At 48.8% G+C, this 21,612-nt stretch overlaps 1 protein-coding gene across 5 annotated transcripts in view; it reads left to right on the plus strand.

Moving 5' to 3' along the window:
• TG (thyroglobulin) overlaps nucleotides 1–21,612 on the plus strand; it is a 249,366-nt gene that overhangs the window by 75,198 nt on the left and 152,556 nt on the right. For all 5 annotated transcript variants that reach the window (XR_007472514.1, XM_049700310.1, XM_049700307.1 and 2 more), the window contains 4 exons: nucleotides 4,492–4,683; nucleotides 9,931–10,095; nucleotides 17,540–17,605; nucleotides 19,655–19,735. Coding sequence is in view for 4 of the 5 variants with exons in the window: in XM_049700310.1 (XP_049556267.1) it covers nucleotides 4,492–4,683; nucleotides 9,931–10,095; nucleotides 17,540–17,605; nucleotides 19,655–19,735 (504 nt within the window). In the remaining variant the exon portion in view is untranslated. The remainder of the gene's footprint in view (nucleotides 1–4,491; nucleotides 4,684–9,930; nucleotides 10,096–17,539; nucleotides 17,606–19,654; nucleotides 19,736–21,612) is intronic.

Here is a 21,612-nt window from a genome sequence, read left to right on the forward strand (position 1 = left end):
GACACCTTTCATTCCACCCTCACAGAGATTCTTGAAGGAAGGTGAAAATGGGATCATAATCCCTGTTTTACAGATGAGAAAACTGAGGCTCAGAGAGATTAAGAGTGTTGCACAAGGTCACATTGCTGGTAAATTGGGGATCTGGCTTTGAATCTAAGTGCGTCTGATTCCCCTACACGGCCTCACAGAGGGGGTCAGGGAGATACTTTTGGTCGCTGTAACGAAGCAGTGGGTCTTTCCCAAGAATCCTACAGCCTGCACGACTCTGCCCTCTCCATCAGGGCCAAGAGAGGGGACAGCAGTGCAGGGTCCTGAGCCCTGGCCCACGACTACACTCTGCCCGTGAGCTATGATGCCCTTTCTAGTCACCGCTCTCCCGGCCTCGCTTCCTGCGGTCAAGGGTGAGGGAGCTGGAGCCCACCTGGGGGGTTGACCCCAGCTCTGCCACCACGAGCTGTGTGTGACGGTGGACAAGTTCCTTGACATTGTAGGCTGCTGTGATTCCGTTAGTCAAATAGTAGTCGCAGGTGAACTGAGGTTGTTGGGGGGTGGGAATGAGGATGCTTTCAGAATGATGCAATGCTTTTAAAACAGTGTGTGGTGTGTGGTAAAGAGCCAGAGGAGGCCTTCTACGATCCTTGTCACTCTTGCTAACAGTTTCCCAATGACCCGAGGCAATGGCTGTGGACTGGAAGATAGGCCAGGGGACCTGAGCGAGGACTGGGGCGGGGGGCGGCATTGGAATGAAGGTGGCAGGCATGTCACTTCCTTAGGTCTGAAGCTCCGGGCAGGCAGCCTGCTCCCAGCAGCTTCAGAATTGCGCTGCGAGCAGCTGGCGATGGAGAGGATGCCTTGGACCAGGCCCAGGGCCTCGGCCGACCTCGGTAGCAGGCTCAGCCCACGGCAGGGACAAGCGTCTGTGTACTTTTGTCTCTGGTCCTTCTTTCGCCTAATACCTCCATCCTGTCTGAAATGAGAGCTCCCCTGGGAGAATGGAGTCCAGCAGAGCTGGGTTTTCTCTGATCTCTGGCCAGGTTTTAGAATTTCTGCCCCAGTGTTTATTCCAATTATTTTTACTACCCATTTTGAAAAATGACAGAGCACAGAGATTATTTTCTGAAAAGGAAAACCAAAATAAAACAAGTAACCCCTCTCAAAAATGTTCTTTAAAACCCTACTTTGGCCTTTTATCATATTTTTTAAAAAAGGCAATTGTATTTCTTTTTAAGTGTTTGTTATTTTTTTCTCCTCCTTGTCTCCTGAAAGTTTATACTTTGGGGGAAAATTGCAAGGGAAATCGTGAAGCTTCTTTGCTGCCAAGCTAAATCAAGGGCAGAAATGTTTTTTGCCTTTTTTTGTTTTGTTTTGCCTTTTCTTGGTTTTGTTTTGTTTTGCCTTTTATATTTTCAAGCAGAAAATGCACAGACCCAGCCATTCTGGGTTCTGTTGTAATGAAAAGAGAAGGGATGTAAACTGGATCTGGCTTTAGATTCCCCTGCTCCCAACGTACTAGTTCTATCTTTGATCAGGAACAACTTCTTTATTTTACTTTCTGTAAAGTGGGAATAAAGTGGCACAGCTGAGCAGAAAAGGACACAGTTTCTGAAAGTCTCCTGCACAGTCCATGGCACCCAGTAGGCAGTCAGCATGTCCCTCCACAGGCCTGCGCTTAAGTGACCTGGAAGATGGGACAGCTGGGTCCATCCTCCAGGGCCGTCCTCTGTCCATACCCACTTAAGGTCCGTGGCCTTGACTGTGGAGGAGGAGCCATGTGATTTTTCAGTATCAAAGGAAGTCAGGGCCTGAAGGTTCCTTGGAGATTATCTAGCCCTCATGTCACAGGTGAAGCCTAGAAACAGGAAGCATCTTGTCCCACTGCATCAGGGTGGACCAAGGACTGTAGGCCCGACCTCCCCCAACTAGGGAGCATCTCCCAGACCTGCTCCGTTGTCTAGGACTCCACCACCATGTGGGTGAGCCCAGCACTGCACGCCCCATACATGTTTACTGAGTGCCTGTGGAAGGATACACACTTCGCAGGTGCTGTGGATGCCGCTGTGATCGAAACAGACAGCATCCCTGATTGATGGAGGAATTGGTCCAGCAATAAAAGCACTTCAAGAGGGTGATAAGTGCTTTGATGAAAATGAAACAGGACTTTAGGGTAAAGATGGACGTGGGCTACCTAGAAGAGCCAAATTCATGGAGAAGAAAGTGGAACAGTAGTTACTCAGGGCTGGGGGCGGGGGGAGTGGGGAGTTAGTATTTGATGGGGACAGAGTTTGAGTTGGGAGGATGAAAAGTTCTGGAGGTGGATGGGGTGATGGTGCACAATATCATGAATGTTCTTAACGCCACTGAACTATACACTTAAAAACGGTTAAAGTGGTAAATTGTTTGTTATGTATATTTTATGACAATTTAGAAAGGAAAAGAAAAATGAACATGAGCTGCTTTGGGTGCTCAGGGAAGGAACTTCAGAGAAGGGATTGTCGGAACTAAGGATGAGAAGGAGCCCACCGTGCCCAGATCTCAGGGCAGGCGGTCCTCTGTGCAGGCTGTGGGAGGATGCCCAGTGAGCTGAGACGCGGCCCTACCATCCAGGGCAGCACTGTGCAGTAGAACTTTCCGCAGGGATGGAAATGCTCAATAAATCTCTGCTGTCCAAAATGACAGCCAGTAGCCACAGGTAGCCGCTGAGCACTTGGAATGTGGCTACTGCAGCATGAACTCTGACGAACTGAAATTGATCTTCGAGTAGTCACACGTGGCTTGTGACTCCTGCTGTGAGAGCGGGGACTGTGTCCGGGGAATCACAGCTGGTGGGGCAGCAGTAGCTGTCTCCAGTGGCTTAACTGTAGCGTGAAGGATGACAGAGCCTTAGTAGAGGCACAGACAGAATGTAAGAGAGATCAAGGGAGGGAGATGAATTCTAACCGTATAAAGCTGGGAGATGGGCCCTTTAAGTCAAGCTGGGCTTTGGCGAAGGGTGGGCGGGGGCTTGGCCTGGCACAGTTAGAGGACAGTTAGGCAGAGGGGGGCTGTGTGAGCGAAGGCTTGGAGGAAGAAGATGCTGGCTTTTTGGAGACCTGTAATGTATCTGCTGAGCGTCAGCTAAGGGCCAAGCTCATGGTTCAGCCTTTTAACGTCCAGTCTATCGTTTCATCCGCTCAGCATCTGTAACCAGCATCGCCGGTTACAGAAGGGAAAGCTGAGGCTCGGAGGACCTAAGAACTCACTTGCCAGGGGTGCTGCGGGGATTCGCACTCGGGTCCGCCTGGTTCTGAAGCTTGCACTCTTGCTCCCACGCTGTAAGGTCTCCACCACCTTTAGGTGCATGTGTTGGTTAAGACCTGGTGACCTGTCAGGCCACTGGGAGCTCAGGGCGGCCAAGCGCACAGGCTGTGGTGTTCTTTCTGCCGCCAGCAGCCGTGTGAACCTAGGCCAGACTGTTCACTCGTTAAGGTTCTTTCCTCAAGTGCAAAATGGGTATAATAATAGCACAGACATGTTGGCTATAGTGAAATATATATATCTGAAAAAACCTCATATTTGCAAAAAGATGCTCTAAAAATAACTGGGCTTTTATGGGAAAACGAGACTTAGGGACAGGCAAAACTCAAACCATGCCACTTCTAGCCAGAGGACTGACAAAAATAATAACAATCCGATTTAAAATGCTAGCAAAACTTTAAAAGGAGACATATTGACTCCATCACAAAGAAATGCTACAGTAAGTGTGAAGGGCAGCGTAGCTTGATGGGGGAGGGGAAGGCCTGAAGGGGTTGAGGCACACAGATGCACGAAAGGAAGGGAAAACGGCCGTCCTCACTCTGAAGACAGAGCTGCTGGCCGGTGTGAGGCAGAGGAAATCCGTGGGCTGATGCGCATCATGGAGTCCTGTGTTTCCGCAGCTTGCTGCCTTCAGCTGCACGTGTATGTGCTGCACTCACCTGTAGTTGGATGACACAAGGCAGCGACAAGCTGGGAACACTGCAGATCAGCCAGTGCAACCTCAGCATTGCAGCGGCCGAGCTGCCTGTGCACCACGTGTTCAAACCACTTTGCCTTACAGAAACACACGTGACAGCGGAGCGGTCCAAACCGAACTCAAGGGCAGTGAACATTAAGTGAGGCCGTCTAGGTATAGCACGTGGCCTGGTGTCTGTGTGTATAGTTAGAGCTCAGTAAATATTTGCTGGTAATAATAAAAACCATAATAAATGCCAGTCCTCCACACCTCCCCTTCAGACCCTCAGAGGTGTGGTGGGTGTTTGTCTAGGTCTGCTGCTTTGGGGCCATGGCTTTGGTGGGCTCCATTGCTCTGCACACACGGGAGGCCCAGGGTTTTCATGGCACAGAGAGCATCTCGGTGGACCGCACCCTGTACCTGGTGTGGTCAGAGGGCCCACTGTCATGTGACCAGCACGCTCTGCTCAACTCTGCATTGTTTTGAGATCTTAAAAAAATTTTTTTCTACCTTTTCCCCAGGCCAAGAATTCAATATGACAGGTCAGAAAAGCTTTGAACAGACTGGTTTCCAAAATGTGCTCTCCGGAATGTACAGCCCTGTCACCTTCTCAGCGTCAGGAGCCAGTCTGACCGAAGTCCATCTCTTCTGTCTTCTTGCCTGTGACCGTGATTCCTGTTGCGATGGCTTCATCCTCACGCAGGTCCAAGGAGGTAATATGACAGTGAGGGCTGGGGCTTCCCTCTTCCACGACCTGTGGTCTACAAAGTTTGGGGAAGGCGCGGGATTGCAGAAGACAGGATCCACAACACGGAGAATGCCTGGGGAAGCAGCCACACTCACTTAGAAAGTGATATTCACAAAATTAGGGACTATCACGACCCTTCCAACAGGTCACATACTATGTTGGCCACTTTGCGTTTGAATACCACGTTTTTCCTTAGTTCTGCCTTCAGAGGAGATATTTCGAGCTCCATTTTCACAAACCAAGAAACTGAGGCTCAGAGAATTCAACTAGCTGCTTCTAATCACCCTGCTCCTGACACAGTCACGAGTGATGGGGCTGAGATTTGAGCCCAGGTGTATCTTCAGCAGCATCTCACTGCCGCCTCTGAAGCCTGGACCCACCACACTTGGTTGAAAAACGTTAGTTCATTCCCATCACCCATGATCGTTCATTCAGTGATTGATTATTTATTGAGTGCCTACTGTATACCAGGTCATGTGACCCATAGGGCTGGAATTTTCAGTTGTCTCTCAACAGTGGGACTAGACTTCTGTTTATAGAAATAAATCCGTGTCCTTGGCTACGTAGCCTCGTGGTTGTTGAGAAGGGGCTTAGGTCAGACAGACCTGGGTTCTAGTCATCACTCTGTAACTATCTCACTTTTCTTGAACAAATTGCTTAAACTAAGTTGTAGGTCCCTTATCCATGAAAGAGAGATAATGATAATTCCTATTTGACTATTCGTTATAAAGATACTGGGTGCAAAACGCTGGACTTGAGCTTGGCTCCTGGTATGCTATTAATTTAGTGACAGAGGGACTTCCCTGTGACCAACTGCATGATTGGCAGCTTCAGCTAATGGAGAATTCTGAAGATTAAAAAATATATGAAGTAGTCTTATATATCTTTTTATGACCCTCACTTCCAGTCAGCTAAAAACCTTAAGTGATCACCATACCTGTGAAATCCAATGTTCCAGGTATTGGGAATCTATAAAAGGAGCTTAGAATGTGGTCGGGGAGGCGAAGGTACCATGAAGGACCATAACCTTCACTCCCTCATCTGTGCTGTCATCCAGGCACGTATGGAGCTCTGCTGTGCACCAGGCTCGTTACACAAGGCGACACAAGTGTCTGAGGCCGTAGGAGGCTTGAGTGTAGAAGAGGGAGATGTCAAGGGGGCTTGGTGCTCAGGGAGAGCCTTCTGGAAGAGGAGAGACTTGATCCAGGCTTTGCGGGATGGGTAATGTTTAGATGGTAAGAGAGGAGAGAGAGTCTGGTCGGAGTGGGTATTCCTGGGAGCTGAGCTCAGTCGGGGAGACCGCGTATTCTGGAGAACATCATCTATGCCACTGGACTTACCAGTCTACAGACCCAAGGCTATGATCAATTCCAGCATCTGTACATCATTCCCTCCAGACTCAGAGGTAGATACTGTTGGCTGTCTAGCTTGGTCACCTGGTGGGACAGTTGTATGGTGAGTGATGGAAGATATCGGGTGTCAGATTTGGTGATGGGAAAGGGATATTTGGGAAGGTCCATATGGAGTGGGTATATGCTAAGTATGAAGTGGCTTTAAGACATTCACAAAATGTGGACTGAGCTTTTGGATACAAAGATGCAGAGCTCAGAGAGGGAGTCTGGGTGGGAGATGGAAATGTGTGAACAGCCAGCGTTGAGGTAGTAGCAGAGGTGTGGGTACAGATGGATTTCCTAGGAAGGGGGTGCTGGGTGAGAAGATGGAGGAGAGTGGGACTGATCCCTGGGGAATATCTACATAACTGATGGAGAATCTGCATAGAAGACAGAGAGGAGGAGACCCAGGAGAGCAGCAGGTCATAGAAACCAGACTGGAGACGGTTGAAAGATGAAGGAAGTTGTCAACAGTTTTGAATGCTGCTGGGTGTTCAGACAAGGTGATTCCTGAAAAATGCTGAGGTCAGCTCGCAGTGGTCAGCAGAGGCTACAGTGAGAATGTTTTGTTGGAGGTCAAGGGAGCCCAGGCAGGAATGTGGATTGAAGTAAGTTGAATCCTAAAATTCCTTCTAGGTTTAATGCTTTGTGGTTATGTGATGAGCATTCACGTCAGTGTTTAGATAAGCAAAAAAATAGACATTGTACACACACATATACACGGACACACGCACACAGGCACACCTCATTTTATTGTACTTCATCGTGCTTCGTAGATGCTGCGTTTTTTTACAAATTGAAGGTTTGTGGCAACCCTGCGCCGGGCAAGTCTATCGCGCCATTTTTCCAGTAGCATTTGCTCGCTTTGTGTCTCTGTGTCACATTTTGGTAATTCTCAAAGTTTGTCAAGCTCTTTCATTATTATTACATTTGTCATGGTGATCTATGATCAGTGATCTTTGATGTTACTGTTGTAAAAAAGATTACGACTCGCTGAAGGCTCAGATGCTCGTTAGCATATTTTAGCAACAAGGCACTTTTAAAGTAAGGTATGTGCTTTGTTTTTTTAGACGTAATGCTATTGCACCCTTAGTAGACTACAGTATAGTGTGAACATAACTTTTATAGGTACTGGGAAACCAAAAATTCCACGTGACTCACTTTCTTGCAACTTGTGCTTTATTGTGGTGGCCTGGAACCAGACCTGCGACTGCTCTGAGGTGTGTCTGTATATGTCTTCTTGATGTGTGCCTATATATAGAAACACTGCAATTCAAATCCAGGGTGCTTTCTGCCTTCTTTAATCTTAATGTCTTTTCTGAGGATACCACAATTTCCCCAGATGTTCGATTACTCACCAGACCACAAGATTTTTCAAATTGGAAAGGTTGACTTCATTTTCCTTAGGATCATCTATGGAGTAATTACTTTGTTCTGGGGAGCAGTAAAGCCCACACAATCCTTTTTTCCATGACATTTCTGGCTAGCAGTGTGCCTGTCTTTCCCTCCCGGTGTAACCCGTGATCCGTGAATTATGTTGATCTGAACAACCACCTCGCAATGCTGCAAGTTAAGCTTTTCTTTGAGACACACATCAAACATCAGGCAGATGTTTTTCCCAGTCTCGTCTGATGGGCAGTCCTGGAATTTTAACTTGTGAAGCTTTGGCTGGATCTGCTGATGACCAGGAACAGAATCCCGCTACATGCTTTTACTGCAGTCTGGAAGGGCATTTAATTTCTGCTGGAGTCCCCCTCCTCCCCGCCCCCTCCTCCCCTGCAGGACTCCAGCCCCTCCAACCTCCAACTCTGAAATGGCTTTGTTTCCACTGATAATTATTAGTGAAAATTCATGAGGCTTCTGGACCTACATTTCATGAGCCTACTTGTAACACAACAAGGAGTTGAGGCAACTTGGAAATGGGGTTCAGTGGCACTTGTGTGGCCTGAGGCTCCCGGGAGCGTAATTGAAGCTGGCTCACGTGATCAGCAAAGTGATTTCAAATCTCCAGCTGGCGCCCACCTCTCAGCCACCCGGAGTTCTCATCGACACTTGAGCATTAGTTAAAGAAGAAAGCTGCCTGCATTTCTCTTCCCAGGTCCGAGAGCCGGAGGAAAAACGTGCCCCACCTCTTGTTTAAGTCCATGATTCTTTCTTTGGCTTCGGAGAGGGGCAGCCGCAGAGCTCAGGCTTCCTCTAGGCTCTCGGCAGGCGCTTACGCACCCCTGCTGCCCTGTGCTCGGCTCCGGCTCTGGGTCCGGCCAGGCCGGGCGAGGCACTCACTGCCCTCTGGTCCTTCCTCTAGTTCTGTGCAGTCACTCAAACAGCCCCATCTGTGAAGTGAAGTGGCCTCACCAGCTCAGGGATTCTGGGACCCGGCTGTGCGCTAGGATCACCTGTGATGCTGTTCACAGGACTAATTCCCAAATGCCACCCTTGCGACCTGTCAAGTCGGAACCTCTGTAGTTGGTGCCCAGGAACAAGCACTTTCAAAGCTCTCTCTGATTTTGATATAATCGGTCTAAACACCCTGGTTTGAGAACCACCGAGTTAGTGGGTCTCTCAGGTAACTTTTTACCACAAAGATGCTGCTGATGATAATGATGACGATTAGTTTTAACTACTCAGGTTAAAAGTGGGACAGGAGAGAACAACACGTCAGATTCATAAGCCAGGCATCCGTGAGTCTCCTGCGTTGGGGAGATTTTGGTGCAAGAAGTTTGAAACTTATCTGGGTTTGGACATAAGTTAGGATAAAGAAGGGGGTAGGAGCTGCGGGGTGGTATATTTCCGTTTTCTTTTCTTTTCTTTTTTTCCCCCAGGAGAATCTGAACAACTATACTACCTAGCAGGGTTATGTATCCAAATAATACATAAAGTATTAAATTTCTAGATCTCAATAAATTCGGGCAATGGACTTAACTTATATGAAGCTCAGTTTCCTCATCCGTGAGATGGAGAAAATAATGTCAATAAGAATTAAGGAGATTAATATACTTAAAGCGCTTATCAGAGTGGATGGTACATCACAGGCATCCAAAACGTTTGAGTTACTTATATTTACCAGACTCAAATCACTATCAAATTCAGTTAGCGTGGGGGTAGGATTTTCTGCTACTGAATAAATTCATAACATTAGGGTAGCTTTTTTAAAATTCAGAGTTAGAAGATATATTCAAGACAGAATAGTCCAATGCCTTCCAATTACCAAATCTAGTAATGGATTTCTCTCTATGCATCCCGGGGATATGGGCACACAGCCTTGGCTTGGTTACATCCAGAGACAAGGAGCTCATTTCCTAACAGGGAAGCTTGTGCCATGGGTGTATAGCGCTTGGCTTTTCATAGTTCCTTACTTTGAATCTAAATACTGCTTCCTGAGCTCCTTCAAGATTGATCTCCTGTTTGTGTGTGTGTGTGTGTGTCTACAAGAATGAGAGACAGAGAGAGAGAGACAGAGAGAGAGAGAGCTGTTTATTTCCTTGAAGCCTCAAAAAGATGGAAAATGGAGACAGAGGATTCTGGCGGTAAGACACCTGGTGGTATCAGAGGTGTCATTGATGCTGTCCCCATGAAGAAGGGCTCTCATGGAGGAGGAGGTAGTGTCCCTCCTCTCAGGAATTTTCCACTAAGACAACCGCAGGACGATTGGGGAAGGATAGCCCAAATTAAAACCAGGCTCCTGAGTTCCGGTGTCCACTCCCGAGGAGTTGTTGCCCGCCCACAGCCTACAAGCCTCTCAGGGCACAGACGCGTGTCTCTAAAGGGGCTCTGCTTGGTCCCCATCACACTGACCTCTCTCCCATCTCATGACTCTGTAGGTTCCATCATCTGTGGGTTGCTGAGCTCTCCCGATGTCCTGCTTTGCCATGTCAGAGACTGGAGGGACCCTTCGGAAGCTCAGGCTAAAGCTGCGTGTCCTGGGGTGACGTATGAGCAAGACAGCCGCCAGGCGACGCTGCGTCTGGGAGGCCAGGAGTTCAAGAGTAAGCCTCTGCCTTCTGCACGTGTGCGTTCCTTCACAATGAGCTGTCCTCACCAGCAAGGTCTGCTCCTTTGCTGTGAGCCCTCTCCATACCCTGAGGTGTTTATCCTTCTGAAAAGAAACTGTACCCAAGAGGGACAGAAAAAACAACCAGAGCATCTCAGCAGCGCTCCACGGGAAGCGTGACATAGCTCTGGGGCCGCAGGTTGGCTGGGGGAAGGCTGGCTCAGCAGGGCAGCTGCACTGACCTTGACCGGGCTCTTTCACGTGTCTCGGGGGTCACTTGGTGGTTGACCGCTCTTGTCTGGACTTGGCCAGGGTGGCCTGGCCCTACTTCATGTGCCTCCTCTTCTGGATGAGCACGTTCTCCTATGGGCAGAATCAGGAAAGAACAAGGGAAACAAGCCAGGCCATTGAAGGTTGAGGCTTGGATCTGTCCCTGTCACCACTGCCTCACTGCACTGGCCCGGCCCGACTGGAAGTCAGGAGTGGGGAAACATACTCCATCCTTTAGTGGCAGGAACTGCAAAGTCCAGTGTAAAATGTGTGACTGCAAGGTAGGGGGAAGAACTGGGGCCAAAGATGCGGTCTGTCCCCCAGGGCTATCTCCCTGGGTGTATTTCCCCTCTGTCAGTCAAGGAATTCCAGGAGATAACCACAGCACTGCCCATCCTAGATACAGGGGCCCAAGGAACTGTTGGCCCCCCCGACAGGGGCTCCACTGACAGAAATAACCATTGAGCTTGCTCCTTGCCCTTTTTTCTTTCAGAAGCTCTTCCAACATTTTCCATAAGCGTATAAGCACTGGATCTAGAGATCACCCCTGAGATCATCTGCCCCACTCCTCATTTTACAGGGAGGGGCCTTAGCACCCGAGGCCCCGGCGGCCAGTCAGCTCTCTCTCTGCCTCCCCCAGCCCCGGCCTCTGCTGCCTCTCAGCAGACCTCCACCAGGGAGGAGTGGAGACTGCTCTGTCCTGAGTCAGGGACCACCACGCCAGGGCTACTCAGTGTGGTCGGGACCAGCAGGCTTGGCATCACCAGATGATCATGAGAAATACAGATTCTCAGGCCTCTCCCCGGACCCCAGGGAGGCCCCAGGAATCTGTTCTAACAGGCTGTCTGGATAATGCCATGCCCGCTAAGTTTGAGAAGCACTGAGTAGGTGACCTGGAAGTTTCCTTCCGACCTGGAGAGTCTCAGTTTTCAGCGTAAATGGGGCCCAGCTGCTCACTTCCCTCTTCCGGACCCAGTGTGTGGTTGGCGGCAGCCTGGTCCATCTTGTCTCCTCTCTGCTCTATTTATCTGCCAGCCTGTGAACTCAGAACTTGACCCCATGGTTCCAGTCCACCCTCTGAGTTGAGAAGGGTGAAAGCATGAGCTGGTGTCAGCCAGATAGAGGAGAGGAGGGGACTGGGCAGAAGTCAAAGGAGCCGTGAGATGCCCTGGAAGGTGGTCCTCTAAGGGCTGGCAGAGACCATGTCCTTTCTCCCGGAGAAGTTTCCATGCTTCTCAGTGTACTGCAGCCCTTGGGGTTCTAATGGGAGAGAGCTCAATGTCACCTCCTCCAAAAGCCCTCCCTGACTACCCCACAGGTCTTATTGCTTCCTCCTCTGCAGAGCTTCGTGCATGCTCCATGCATTGCTCTGTTAGACAGTGCAGTGGGCAGTGCATCTAAACCCAGCCTTTGCCTGGCTGCTTCTCCCCCTGGTCCAGCTTAGAGTTTGCCCCCTGGCGTTGAATCCCACCTTTGGACACCAGCTGTGTGACCTTGAGCAAGCCAGTAAATACCTTCAGGCCTGATTGCTAATGGAGTAATGACAGTTTCCCTCTCACTGGGTTGTGAAGATGAAAGGAGACGGTAAACAATGGCAATGGTGATAGAAACATCTTCCGTGGTGCTCACTAGGAGCCAGGTCCTGCTCCAAGGTCCTGGCCTGTTCTAACTGGTGAATCCTCAGCACAGTGCTTTAAGGGGGGTACTATTGGGACTCCCCTGGTGGTCCAGTGGGGAAGACTCCGCGCTTCTACTGCAGGGGGCATGAGTTCCATCCCTGGTCGGGAAACTACAATCCCGCATGCCGCGTGGTGCAACCAAAAAGGAAATAAAGTTTAATTTAAAAAAGGGCGGTACTATTATCATTATCCCCATTTTACAGCTGAAGACACTGAGGCACACAGAAGTGGGGTTTTCCTAAGGTCTCAGAGCTTGCACGTGGAAGGGAGCTGAAACCAGGCATTCTGGCTCCACAGTGACGTTCATAACTGCTTCCCTATATTGGCACTTACAGATGATACACGTGTAGAACTTAGTATGGTCTCTGACACATAGTATTACTATTAGGTGATTTTAGTATCATTTAAAAATCTGTCATTTTTTGTTATATTTAAGAACTGGACTTACTATATAATATATAATAAGAACTGTGTCTTATTAATTTCTGGATTCACACCATGGAGCATAAAACCTGGCATAGAGAATATACATAGTATCTGTGGAATGCCTATTTACCAAAGCCTGGAAAAAATATTGCAGAATTTGTGGAATTCCATGAGGTTTAGTTTCTTTTGGGGTAAGTAAAATCCAATAGCTTATTTCTATGATGGATAGTAAACACATGGTATCCATTACTCTGAGAGGTAGCCCAGTGTGGAAACAAGCATTTGAAGAAAGACATATGATCCATTCATGGGCAATAAATCCAGAGTGAAATGCTTAACACAGAGTGTGTGCTTGGTACGTGCCCAAGAAGTGAAGACTATGCCCTTGTCTGGCCTCCCTGAGGAGGAGTGATTACCGAAGACTTTTGAAGTTCTTTATTTTTTTCAGTGCCCTCTGTGTATGTATATATTTTGGGGTGCTGGCAAAGCTTTAAGAAGGGAACCCTCTGATGGGGATTTCAGGCAGCCTGAGGCATATTCATGATGTTCCAGATTGAAGGTTGACTTGCACACAGACTGATCTGGAGGCCACCTCCAATTGGGAACAATAGGGCCAAATCCTCCCTTCCCACAGTAAGACATCAGCCTTCAGTACAATTAACCCTTGAGAAAATAAACATAGGGATCTAAATTCTTACTAAAGTGTGAAGAGCTGATAAGTACCTTTTCCTAATGGCAGATATTGATGGAGGGATACTGATGGAGGGAAAGAGGAGTGAGGATTCCAGGTATCCGAGCAACTGAAGGAGACACTGTGGAGTGGATTGGTAGCACGTGGGAAGGGGATAGGGATAATAAAGAGGATTTCTAGCCCTCCCACGGTTGGTCAAGGGCCAGCCTCTTCCTTCCATTTTGCAAATGGTTAGATGGTCTTTAAAATACAGACTCTGGAATCAGACCCCAGGATTCAAATCCCAGTGTGAATGCTTACTAGTTATATGAGCTCTCTGTGTCTTGGTCTTTCCAATTATAAAATGAGGATAACGGTGACTTCTGACGCCTGGGGAGATTGGGAGGATTATAGGAGGAAAGCATGTGAAGCACTTGGAATAGTGCTTGGAGCGAGGCGGGCACTCAGTAGATACTGGAGACCCTGGAGCAATGGTTGGCATTTAAAGTACTGCAGCTGAATCCTGCTTCCCCACCCATCCCCCAGTTCCGTGACCTTGTTCAGAGCACCTAACCACCCTGAGCCTCAGGGTCTTCATCTGTAAAATGGGGGCACACTTTTAAAATATATTACATAAGGCAGTGCTAACGTGCTCTACAGGCTGTAGTTTAAGGTATCGTTTTCCGAACCCCAAGTCCCTGGTCCCCCAGTTGCACATGCAGCAGAGGTGCTCTGTAGGATGTCGGGTCTGGACATCCGTTCTCACTGTTCAGCTCACCGGTACGGCAAGGGTCTGCTTCAGCAGGTGGTTCATGGAGAATGAGTATTTTCTTATAAAATGTAAGTGAATCGGGGCTTCCCTGGTGGCGTAGTGGTTGAGAGTCCGCCTGCCGATGCAGGGGACACGGGTTCGTGCCCCGGTCCGGGAAGATCCCACATGCCGCGGAGCGGCTGGGCCCGTGAGCCATGGCCGCTGAGCCTGCGCGTCCGGAGCCTGTGCTCCACAGCGGGAGAGGCCACAACAGTGAGAGGCCTGCGTACCGCAAAAAAAAAAAAAAAATGTAAGTGAATTGATTGCCAGTTGTAGGAAATCACAACCCAACGGAACACACTAAATTCAGATAGTAAGGGTGTCAGCATCCGTGCCGCAGTTTACAAAGCATTTTCACATCCATCAACTCAACTGATCCTTTTGACAATCTGGTGAGGCAGAGGCAATCTGAGGCAGAAGTGTGAGGTTATATCACACTTTTGCTCATGGGGGTGAATTTTATAGCCGTGACGTGTCACACTTCAAGAAACTATCTTTACATTAAGTGCCATGGCTGGGGCTTCAACTCAAGCTTTGGAGACCGGAGCTGTCAGGGGCATCTCTCACTGTCTGCTGCAATGGCCCTGCATCTAATTTACTGGAAGCAGAAAAGTGCTTCAGAGGTACCCTTGTATCATACCAGCAAATTAAGGAGTCTGGTAATTGAGAATTTTGCTCCCTGGACATCTCTCTGGGGCTGCTGTACTCCAGATATTGGGGAATGAAGGTCATCTACCAGCATATTCTATTTCAAGATTTTAAAGGGCTGTGGGGAGAAGGGAATAAACGGTGCAGGAAAGGCAGCGGGTCAAGTGTGCACTGCAGAGATGAGCTGGGAGGGGCACGACAGCCATGGCGAGGGGAGTTGCTGAGCCAGCCCAGCTATCACTCGTCCTGACAAGCAGCTGGGTGTGAGGTGCCAGGCCAGGTAGCAGACTACAGAGACAGGTAGAGTGGTTTGTGCTCTCAAGGAGCTCACAGGCTAGATGGGGTGACAGATATGGACATTATTAAAGTATAGTGGGCCTCCTATTTGCTCATCTTATGGACTGATGAAGGATTGTGGGATGCAGAACCCCCTTTAGCACTTCTCTCCTCTTTCGTTAAGCCAGCCAACTCCATGGGAGTAGGGTAGACTTCTAATATTACCCAGAACAAACAAATACACCCCAAAACAAACAACCCCACAAATCACCCGGAAGCAGTCTTATCAGCACGTTTCACTGGCTGTGAGGTTTCTCTTTCCTGTCGCCGATTTGTGTTTAAACTGGTGCCAGGTTGGCGTGTGTCTCCGTAGAAGAGTCCACTCGGGGTCTGCCTCTCCCCGATTCCCAGTGGACGCGTCAGGTGTTCTCAGCTGTTTGGTGTTGTCTGGATCATCTTCTTGTTTCTAAGAAAAAAGGCTTGGGAAGCTCTGGGGCTGCACATGCCCCATTTCTGACAACACCTTGCAGTGCAGATGAATTAAAAAATAGGCAGACTGAACATCCCCTAGTGCCCACAGGGATTTAAAATTGGATAGGAAAGACAGGCCTTGGAAGAAATACTCCTGGGTTTTTTCTATATCCCAAAGGCTTCATGTTGTTGATTAATGGTGAGGCTCAGCCCGATGGCTGGCATTCTCTTTGTGGGAGTCTGTTTTGTATCAATGATTGTCACTACCTTGGGGTGCTGGGAGCTGAGTGGAGGAACTTACATGCATCTATAATGTTCATGGTCACCAAGGGCATCTGGAGTAGATGTATGATGGACACCTAGACACAGGATGCCTCTCTTAGTTCTTTACAGTAGCTGTCATTAGCAGTAAGCTAATGACAGAGCCTGAGACAAGGATTCAGTAGTGTAGTTTATGTAGGAAGGGCAAGGAATATAAGTAGAGACGTGGTGGAAGTGATGATACAGAGAAGAGAAAATGGCCTGTAAAAGAGGGACTCTGAAACCTAGGTTTTCCAGTTTAGGATCGTGCCCACTCCCACATCGTAGATTCAAACTACTCATACCACGCGCCCCCCAACCCCCACCCCAGATGTAGCACGTGATCTCTGCAGAAGTGTCCTAAAGTCAATTAAGACCACACAACACCCATCAACCCTCGAGGGTCCAGCTCCCTGCCAAAGCCCCACAGTTCTAAATGTGTGTGTGTTCCTGCAGCCTTGATTACAGAGAGAGCAGATCACATAAGGCAGAGTCTGCAGGCCTGTTTGTGCAGCAGGGGTATTTTAACTCAGTTACTGTGGAAGGCATGGGACGATGTCTGGAAAGTCTAAACCATGAGCCAGGAAGAGGAGGGATGAGGTTTCCTTCTGTTCTATGTGTCTTCTCACCATCAACAATATTGAACTGGGGGAGTTTGGGGGAATGGAGTGCAGGATCGGAAGTCTGCATTAGGAAAACTACTTTGGTGGCCAGCCTTCTTGTGCTTGGGCAGATGAGGCTCTGCACTTACTTGGTGGACTCTGAAAACCATTGATTGCTTTGTTTTCCCTATTCGTTTGTCTTTGCATTCGTTACGGTGCTGAACACTGGTTCTATGGCAGGGATAATAATAGGTGTGGGTGATATAAAGAGGAATAAGGCCCATTCTCAGCCCCTGGAAGCTCACAGTACATTCAAGGAGCTGGAAAATTATGGTCAAGCATGAGGTTGAAGACAGACATTCCCAGCCTCACAAATACCATCCCCATTTGCCAATGGGGCAAGACTCTCAGAGGATGTAAGTGACAAGGAAAATTAACACAGCTGTTGAGGCTTCTATGAATTTGGCTCACTTTAAACCAATCCATAGTTCCTTAAGTGATTCTCAGTGTCGCAGGATCCTGACCCCTCCCTACAGTAGTCCTTTTGGTGCTCTAAGAAAGACACGTGGGCTCTGGTTTTGGAGGATGGAGGGAACGAAAAGTGCCCACTGAACTGAGACGGTATCTTGACACCGTAAAATGAGGCAGGCAGCTCGAAATAATCAGTGGGTCTATTTATTGTAGGGTAACTTGCTCACAGGGCGGGATGGGGATTGAGCATCAATGCTCTGGAAGCATTAGTAGCTGCACTCTGCACTACTGAGGAGCCACTAGGACAATTTTATAATTAACCTAGCGTATGGGGGTACGTGCTTGGAAACAGGACATGCATTCCTAAGTGAAGGTTTATGAATGGGTAACTACTCTCGTGTGCTGGAAATACATCAGCCAAGGTCTTCATCATTGTTTGGAGGCTACCAGAGCATAGAGGCCACCTGGACCTAACGATCATTAAACAATATCTATTAACTACAAAGCCCTTGATGACAGAGAAGTGATTTATGGCACAGTACGGCCCTAGGCAGGGTCAGTGGAAGGACAGAAAGGATTGTAGGGGCCCAAGATGGCATCAGTTATGCTAACATCCATAATTCTGGCCAGCTCTGGTTTTGTACCAGCAGCTGGAGGAAAGCTTCGAGAAGATTTTGGGATGTGCCTTGTGTGGGAAACAGAGTCTCAGGCCCAGGAGGGGCCAGTGTTGGGGAGGTAAGGCGGTTACGATCACGGTGGGTCCCCAGTAGGAGCAAGCACACTCAAGCTCGTACAAATAAACATCTTCTTTGCAGGTCTGACACCCCTGAAAGGAAACCGGAGCACCTTTACCAGTTCCCAGCAGGTTTATCTCTGGAAAGGTAAGCTCTGTGGTGGGAGGGGGTGAGCAGACACTGATCATAGGAGACGGTCTGGACCCACTTCTCACTCACAAGGCACTCTGCTCCCCAGAGAAACAATGTAGAGATTTACTTTCCAAGTGAGTGCTCTGTGTGGATAGAAGGGCCCCAACTCTCATCAGATAAGATACCACAGTATAAAACAAAAATGAAAAGTGTGGAAACCTAAGGAAGGATGAAGGAAGTAAGCACTGGTTCCTGTGAGATCAAGTTCATTGACCACAAGCTGCCCTTGTTAGTAGGATGGGAGCTCTGAGGCCACCGCAAACTACAGGAGGCATTTCTCCAGGGAGCCTCGGCCGCAGGCCCCTCCTTCCCCGAGGCTCGGTGAGGGACGGACCCCAGGTGGGTGTGCCATGGGCTCCTGCTTAGAGCTGATGCTACCGTGGGTTCATGGGACAGGTTGGGCTCAGATGAAATGCATATTTGGCATCTCTTTTCTGCTTTCTTTGTTCGCCTTTGAATTTAATGAACCTTGACCTAGTGCCTACTCAGAGCCAGGGACTGTGGAAGGCATGTACAATGAGTCTAACATGGTGAGAGAGATGAGTGAGGCACAGCCTTGACCTGGAAAGGGCCCCAGCCTCAGGAGGGAGCAGACAGGCGGGGGTCCTAGGTGTCATGGTCCTAGGTGCCGGGTGAGAGACATGGGGAAAGATCCCGGCCACTGTACCACTTCCCTCCTCTTCCCATGATCCCTCCTGACTGATCTCCAGTCCTCTGAGAGATAGGACTGGTGACCTGATTCTATGCCTGTGAAATAGTGTGAGAGAGCACAAAGGGTGGGCTTAGAGTGACTGGGTAAGAATTCTGGTTCCTTTACTTCCCACCCGTGTGAGCTTGAACACATGGGTGACAAGGCAATAAAAATGGTCCTGGCCTCATAGAGTTGTGTGAGCATTGGCTCAGTAATTCCTGTAACGTACTTAGTACAGTACCTCGTGCATCATCCATGCTAATTAATGTGAGTGATGGTGGTGGTGATGATGGTGGATGATGAGCAGGAGAAGGAAGAAGGAAGAAGAAGGAGAAAAGGAGAGGAGAGGGGAGGAAGATGAAAGGAAGGTGCCCATCATGGTTTTCATTTTAAGGTGATATAATGAGATGATACACTTCTTTTCTCCTTTAGTAATACCCATATGGTACATGCGGGGTTGATATTCTGTTCACTTTTCAGACAAAAAAAAAAAAAGAGACTTGGAGAGGTTAAGTGAGATGCTCACAGGAGCATCTCAGGAGGTGGTCCTGGGGTGGGACCCAGACACTGGTTCCAAGTCCAGTGCTTTCTATTTATTAGAAATTTCTGTGTTGTACAATATAGCCTTGTAGCTTAATGACTATAAATGGAGTATACCCATTAAAAATTGTGAATCACTATATTGTACAACCTTAACATATAATATTGTACGTCAGTGATGCTGCAATTAAAAAAAATTAAAATTCTGGTAAATGATTTGCTAGCTGGTGAAAAATTAAGGACTTGCTTCTCCCCAGGACATTTGCCCCACTAAACAGAAGCACCCAAAGACCTGCCTAAAACCTGGTTCCCCCGTCACGGAAGACCTGTTCCTGACTTGGGAATTTCATTTAATTTTTTCAACTTCCAGTTCATCTACTTTCCACCTGCATGTTCTGGGATAAGTTATTTCAAGTCTGTGAGTCTCAGTTTTCTCAAGAGTAAAATGGAGGTCTTACTCCTTCCCTTCACAGGGGGTCGTAAAGACCAATATTTATAAGCATATCCTGTTAACTCTAAAAGACTTTACCAATGCTAGCAATCTCAATATCAAGGACAATAATAGTTCTCTTACGGAGAGGGTGGCTGATGTTCCACAAAAGGCCGAAGAATGCAGACCTATGCCGCTGGATTTGTTCCAGATTGTATTGGGGCACCTGGCTGTGGACCATGAGTGTTTCCTACATTGTCATTACCATTTTGTTGACCAGAGGAATATCTCCCCTTTTCCTCCCCAATATTAGAACAGCGATCCTTTTCTTTTTTTCTCCTAGATTCTGACATGGGGTCTCGGTCTGAGTCTATGGGGTGCAGACGAGCTGTGGAACCAAGGCCAGCGTCTCCAGCAGAAACAGGTACCCACCCAAAACCTCTTAATATACTTGGTGTCTGGCTGGGGAGACAGATGGTGATGCCAAGGGTCTGGTCGATGAGTGGACCCATGAACACCACTCCATTCTGCAGCCATGGACCCCGTCTAAGCTTCTAATCCACTATCCATTTCGTTAATACGGACCGCTCCTCGGAGGGGCAATTGGCACAAAAAGGTGAAATGACTGCAAAGTCACCACTGCTGCTGAGAAAGAAAACAACCATAATAACAAATCCAGCAAAAGACTATTAAAGAGCAAAGTTCATCTGAAGGTGATCAGTGCCTTCGATTATGTACACGCTGAAGAATGTAAGCAAAATGTTCATGTTCTGGAATTGTTTATGGATGAGATGTCTGTGAGGGTCTCTTGAGAGAGAGTCATTTTATGCAGTGGAAGATGTAAATCCACAGCTTCCTAGGGGCAGCGTGTGTGTGTGGTGTCTGAGGCTTCTCCATTGCCCGAGGCTACAGTTGTTTTTCCTTAGGTGGAGCTGAAAGTCCGGGTTGGGGGCAGAGGGAGAGGGAAAGAGAGCCACATAGAGAGAGAGAGAGAGAGGGGAGGGGAGGAGGGGATAGGGAGAGGGGAGGCAGTCAGCCTGCAGCACGGTGGTGGGGGACAGCACACCAGAGGGGAGAAACACCACATTGCACAGCAGAGAGACGGGCTGGAGCAGCTTTTGGCAACTCACTACGAACTGCATGGCCATGGGTACTTTGCTCACCTCCTGTGAGCCTCGATTCCTGCTGTGTAGAACGTACCTTGCTTTCCACTTATCCTCTTATAAAGAACATACCTGGAAGACATCTGGCACATTGCCTGGTACATAATATCCCCAGATGCCCACACAATGGTAGTTTCTTCCCTTTCCCATGGCTTTGGTGCAGATAAAAATGAGATCATGTACATAAATCATTACAACTGGGGCTCATCCCATACTAGCTGTTCAGCAGTTATGAGTTTGCTCTGCGTCCATAGAGCTGAGGGCTCGAGGGCTGTGTCCTGATTCCGAGTGTGGCCCTCAGGTCAGTAGAGCAGGGTTCGAATCCCAGCCCTGTCTCCATCTGCCTGTGCAACCCCGAGTCATCTTCTCTGAGCCTCAGTTTCTCCTTCTTTAAATGAGAGTAATAGCAGTCCCCATGAGACGGGATTAGAGGATGTAATTCTGTAAGTTGCCATGACACAGAGCAGGTGCTCAAAAACCGGTAGCTGTTATTATGTGGTAGTTGGGATTATGATCCTAGCACCGAGCCTGGCTCGTAGCAAGCCTTCCCGAAGGTTCTGTCCCCAGCCCATCTCTCTTCCTGTGTTGCCTGTCGGACAGCAGATCCCAGCTGGGGACCGTGCTAGGGTCACGGGGCATATTCCCGTCCAAATGCCTTAACAGCTATGCCCTTCTGCACCTTCAGAGGTTTGTAGTGGCAGCTTCAGTCTTGCCAGCGAGCTGGGGGGAGTGGGGGAGTGGGCACCCTCACAGGAGCCTTCCCCTTCTTGTTCTCAGGTGCAAGCCTTTAGCTGGGTCCCTCCTGCACAGAGACCTGGCCCCTCTCCTGTCCAATCTTTGCCTGCACTGGCAGTCGGCATATTGGTTGTGTCCTGGGAGCCTCCCAAGCCCATGGCTGCTGTTCAGGTTTCTCTGCTGCCACAGGGGCAGGGGGAGTGAGCTCACCAGGCAGGGGAGCAGCAGTGAGCCCGCTCCCCCTTGAGACTCCTGGGTGCCGGCCCTGCCTCTGGTGCTTTAAATCCATCGCCGCACAAACGTTGACAGCCCTGCTCATCGCTGTCATTCTTCCCATTTTACCAATGAGCAGTGCGGGGCTCAGAGTGCCTGGTAGCCCTCGCTTCAGCTGGTCCAGTGCTAA

Source organism: Orcinus orca, chromosome 17 (genome assembly GCF_937001465.1).
Source record: "Orcinus orca chromosome 17, mOrcOrc1.1, whole genome shotgun sequence".
NCBI lineage: Eukaryota > Metazoa > Chordata > Mammalia > Artiodactyla > Delphinidae > Orcinus > Orcinus orca.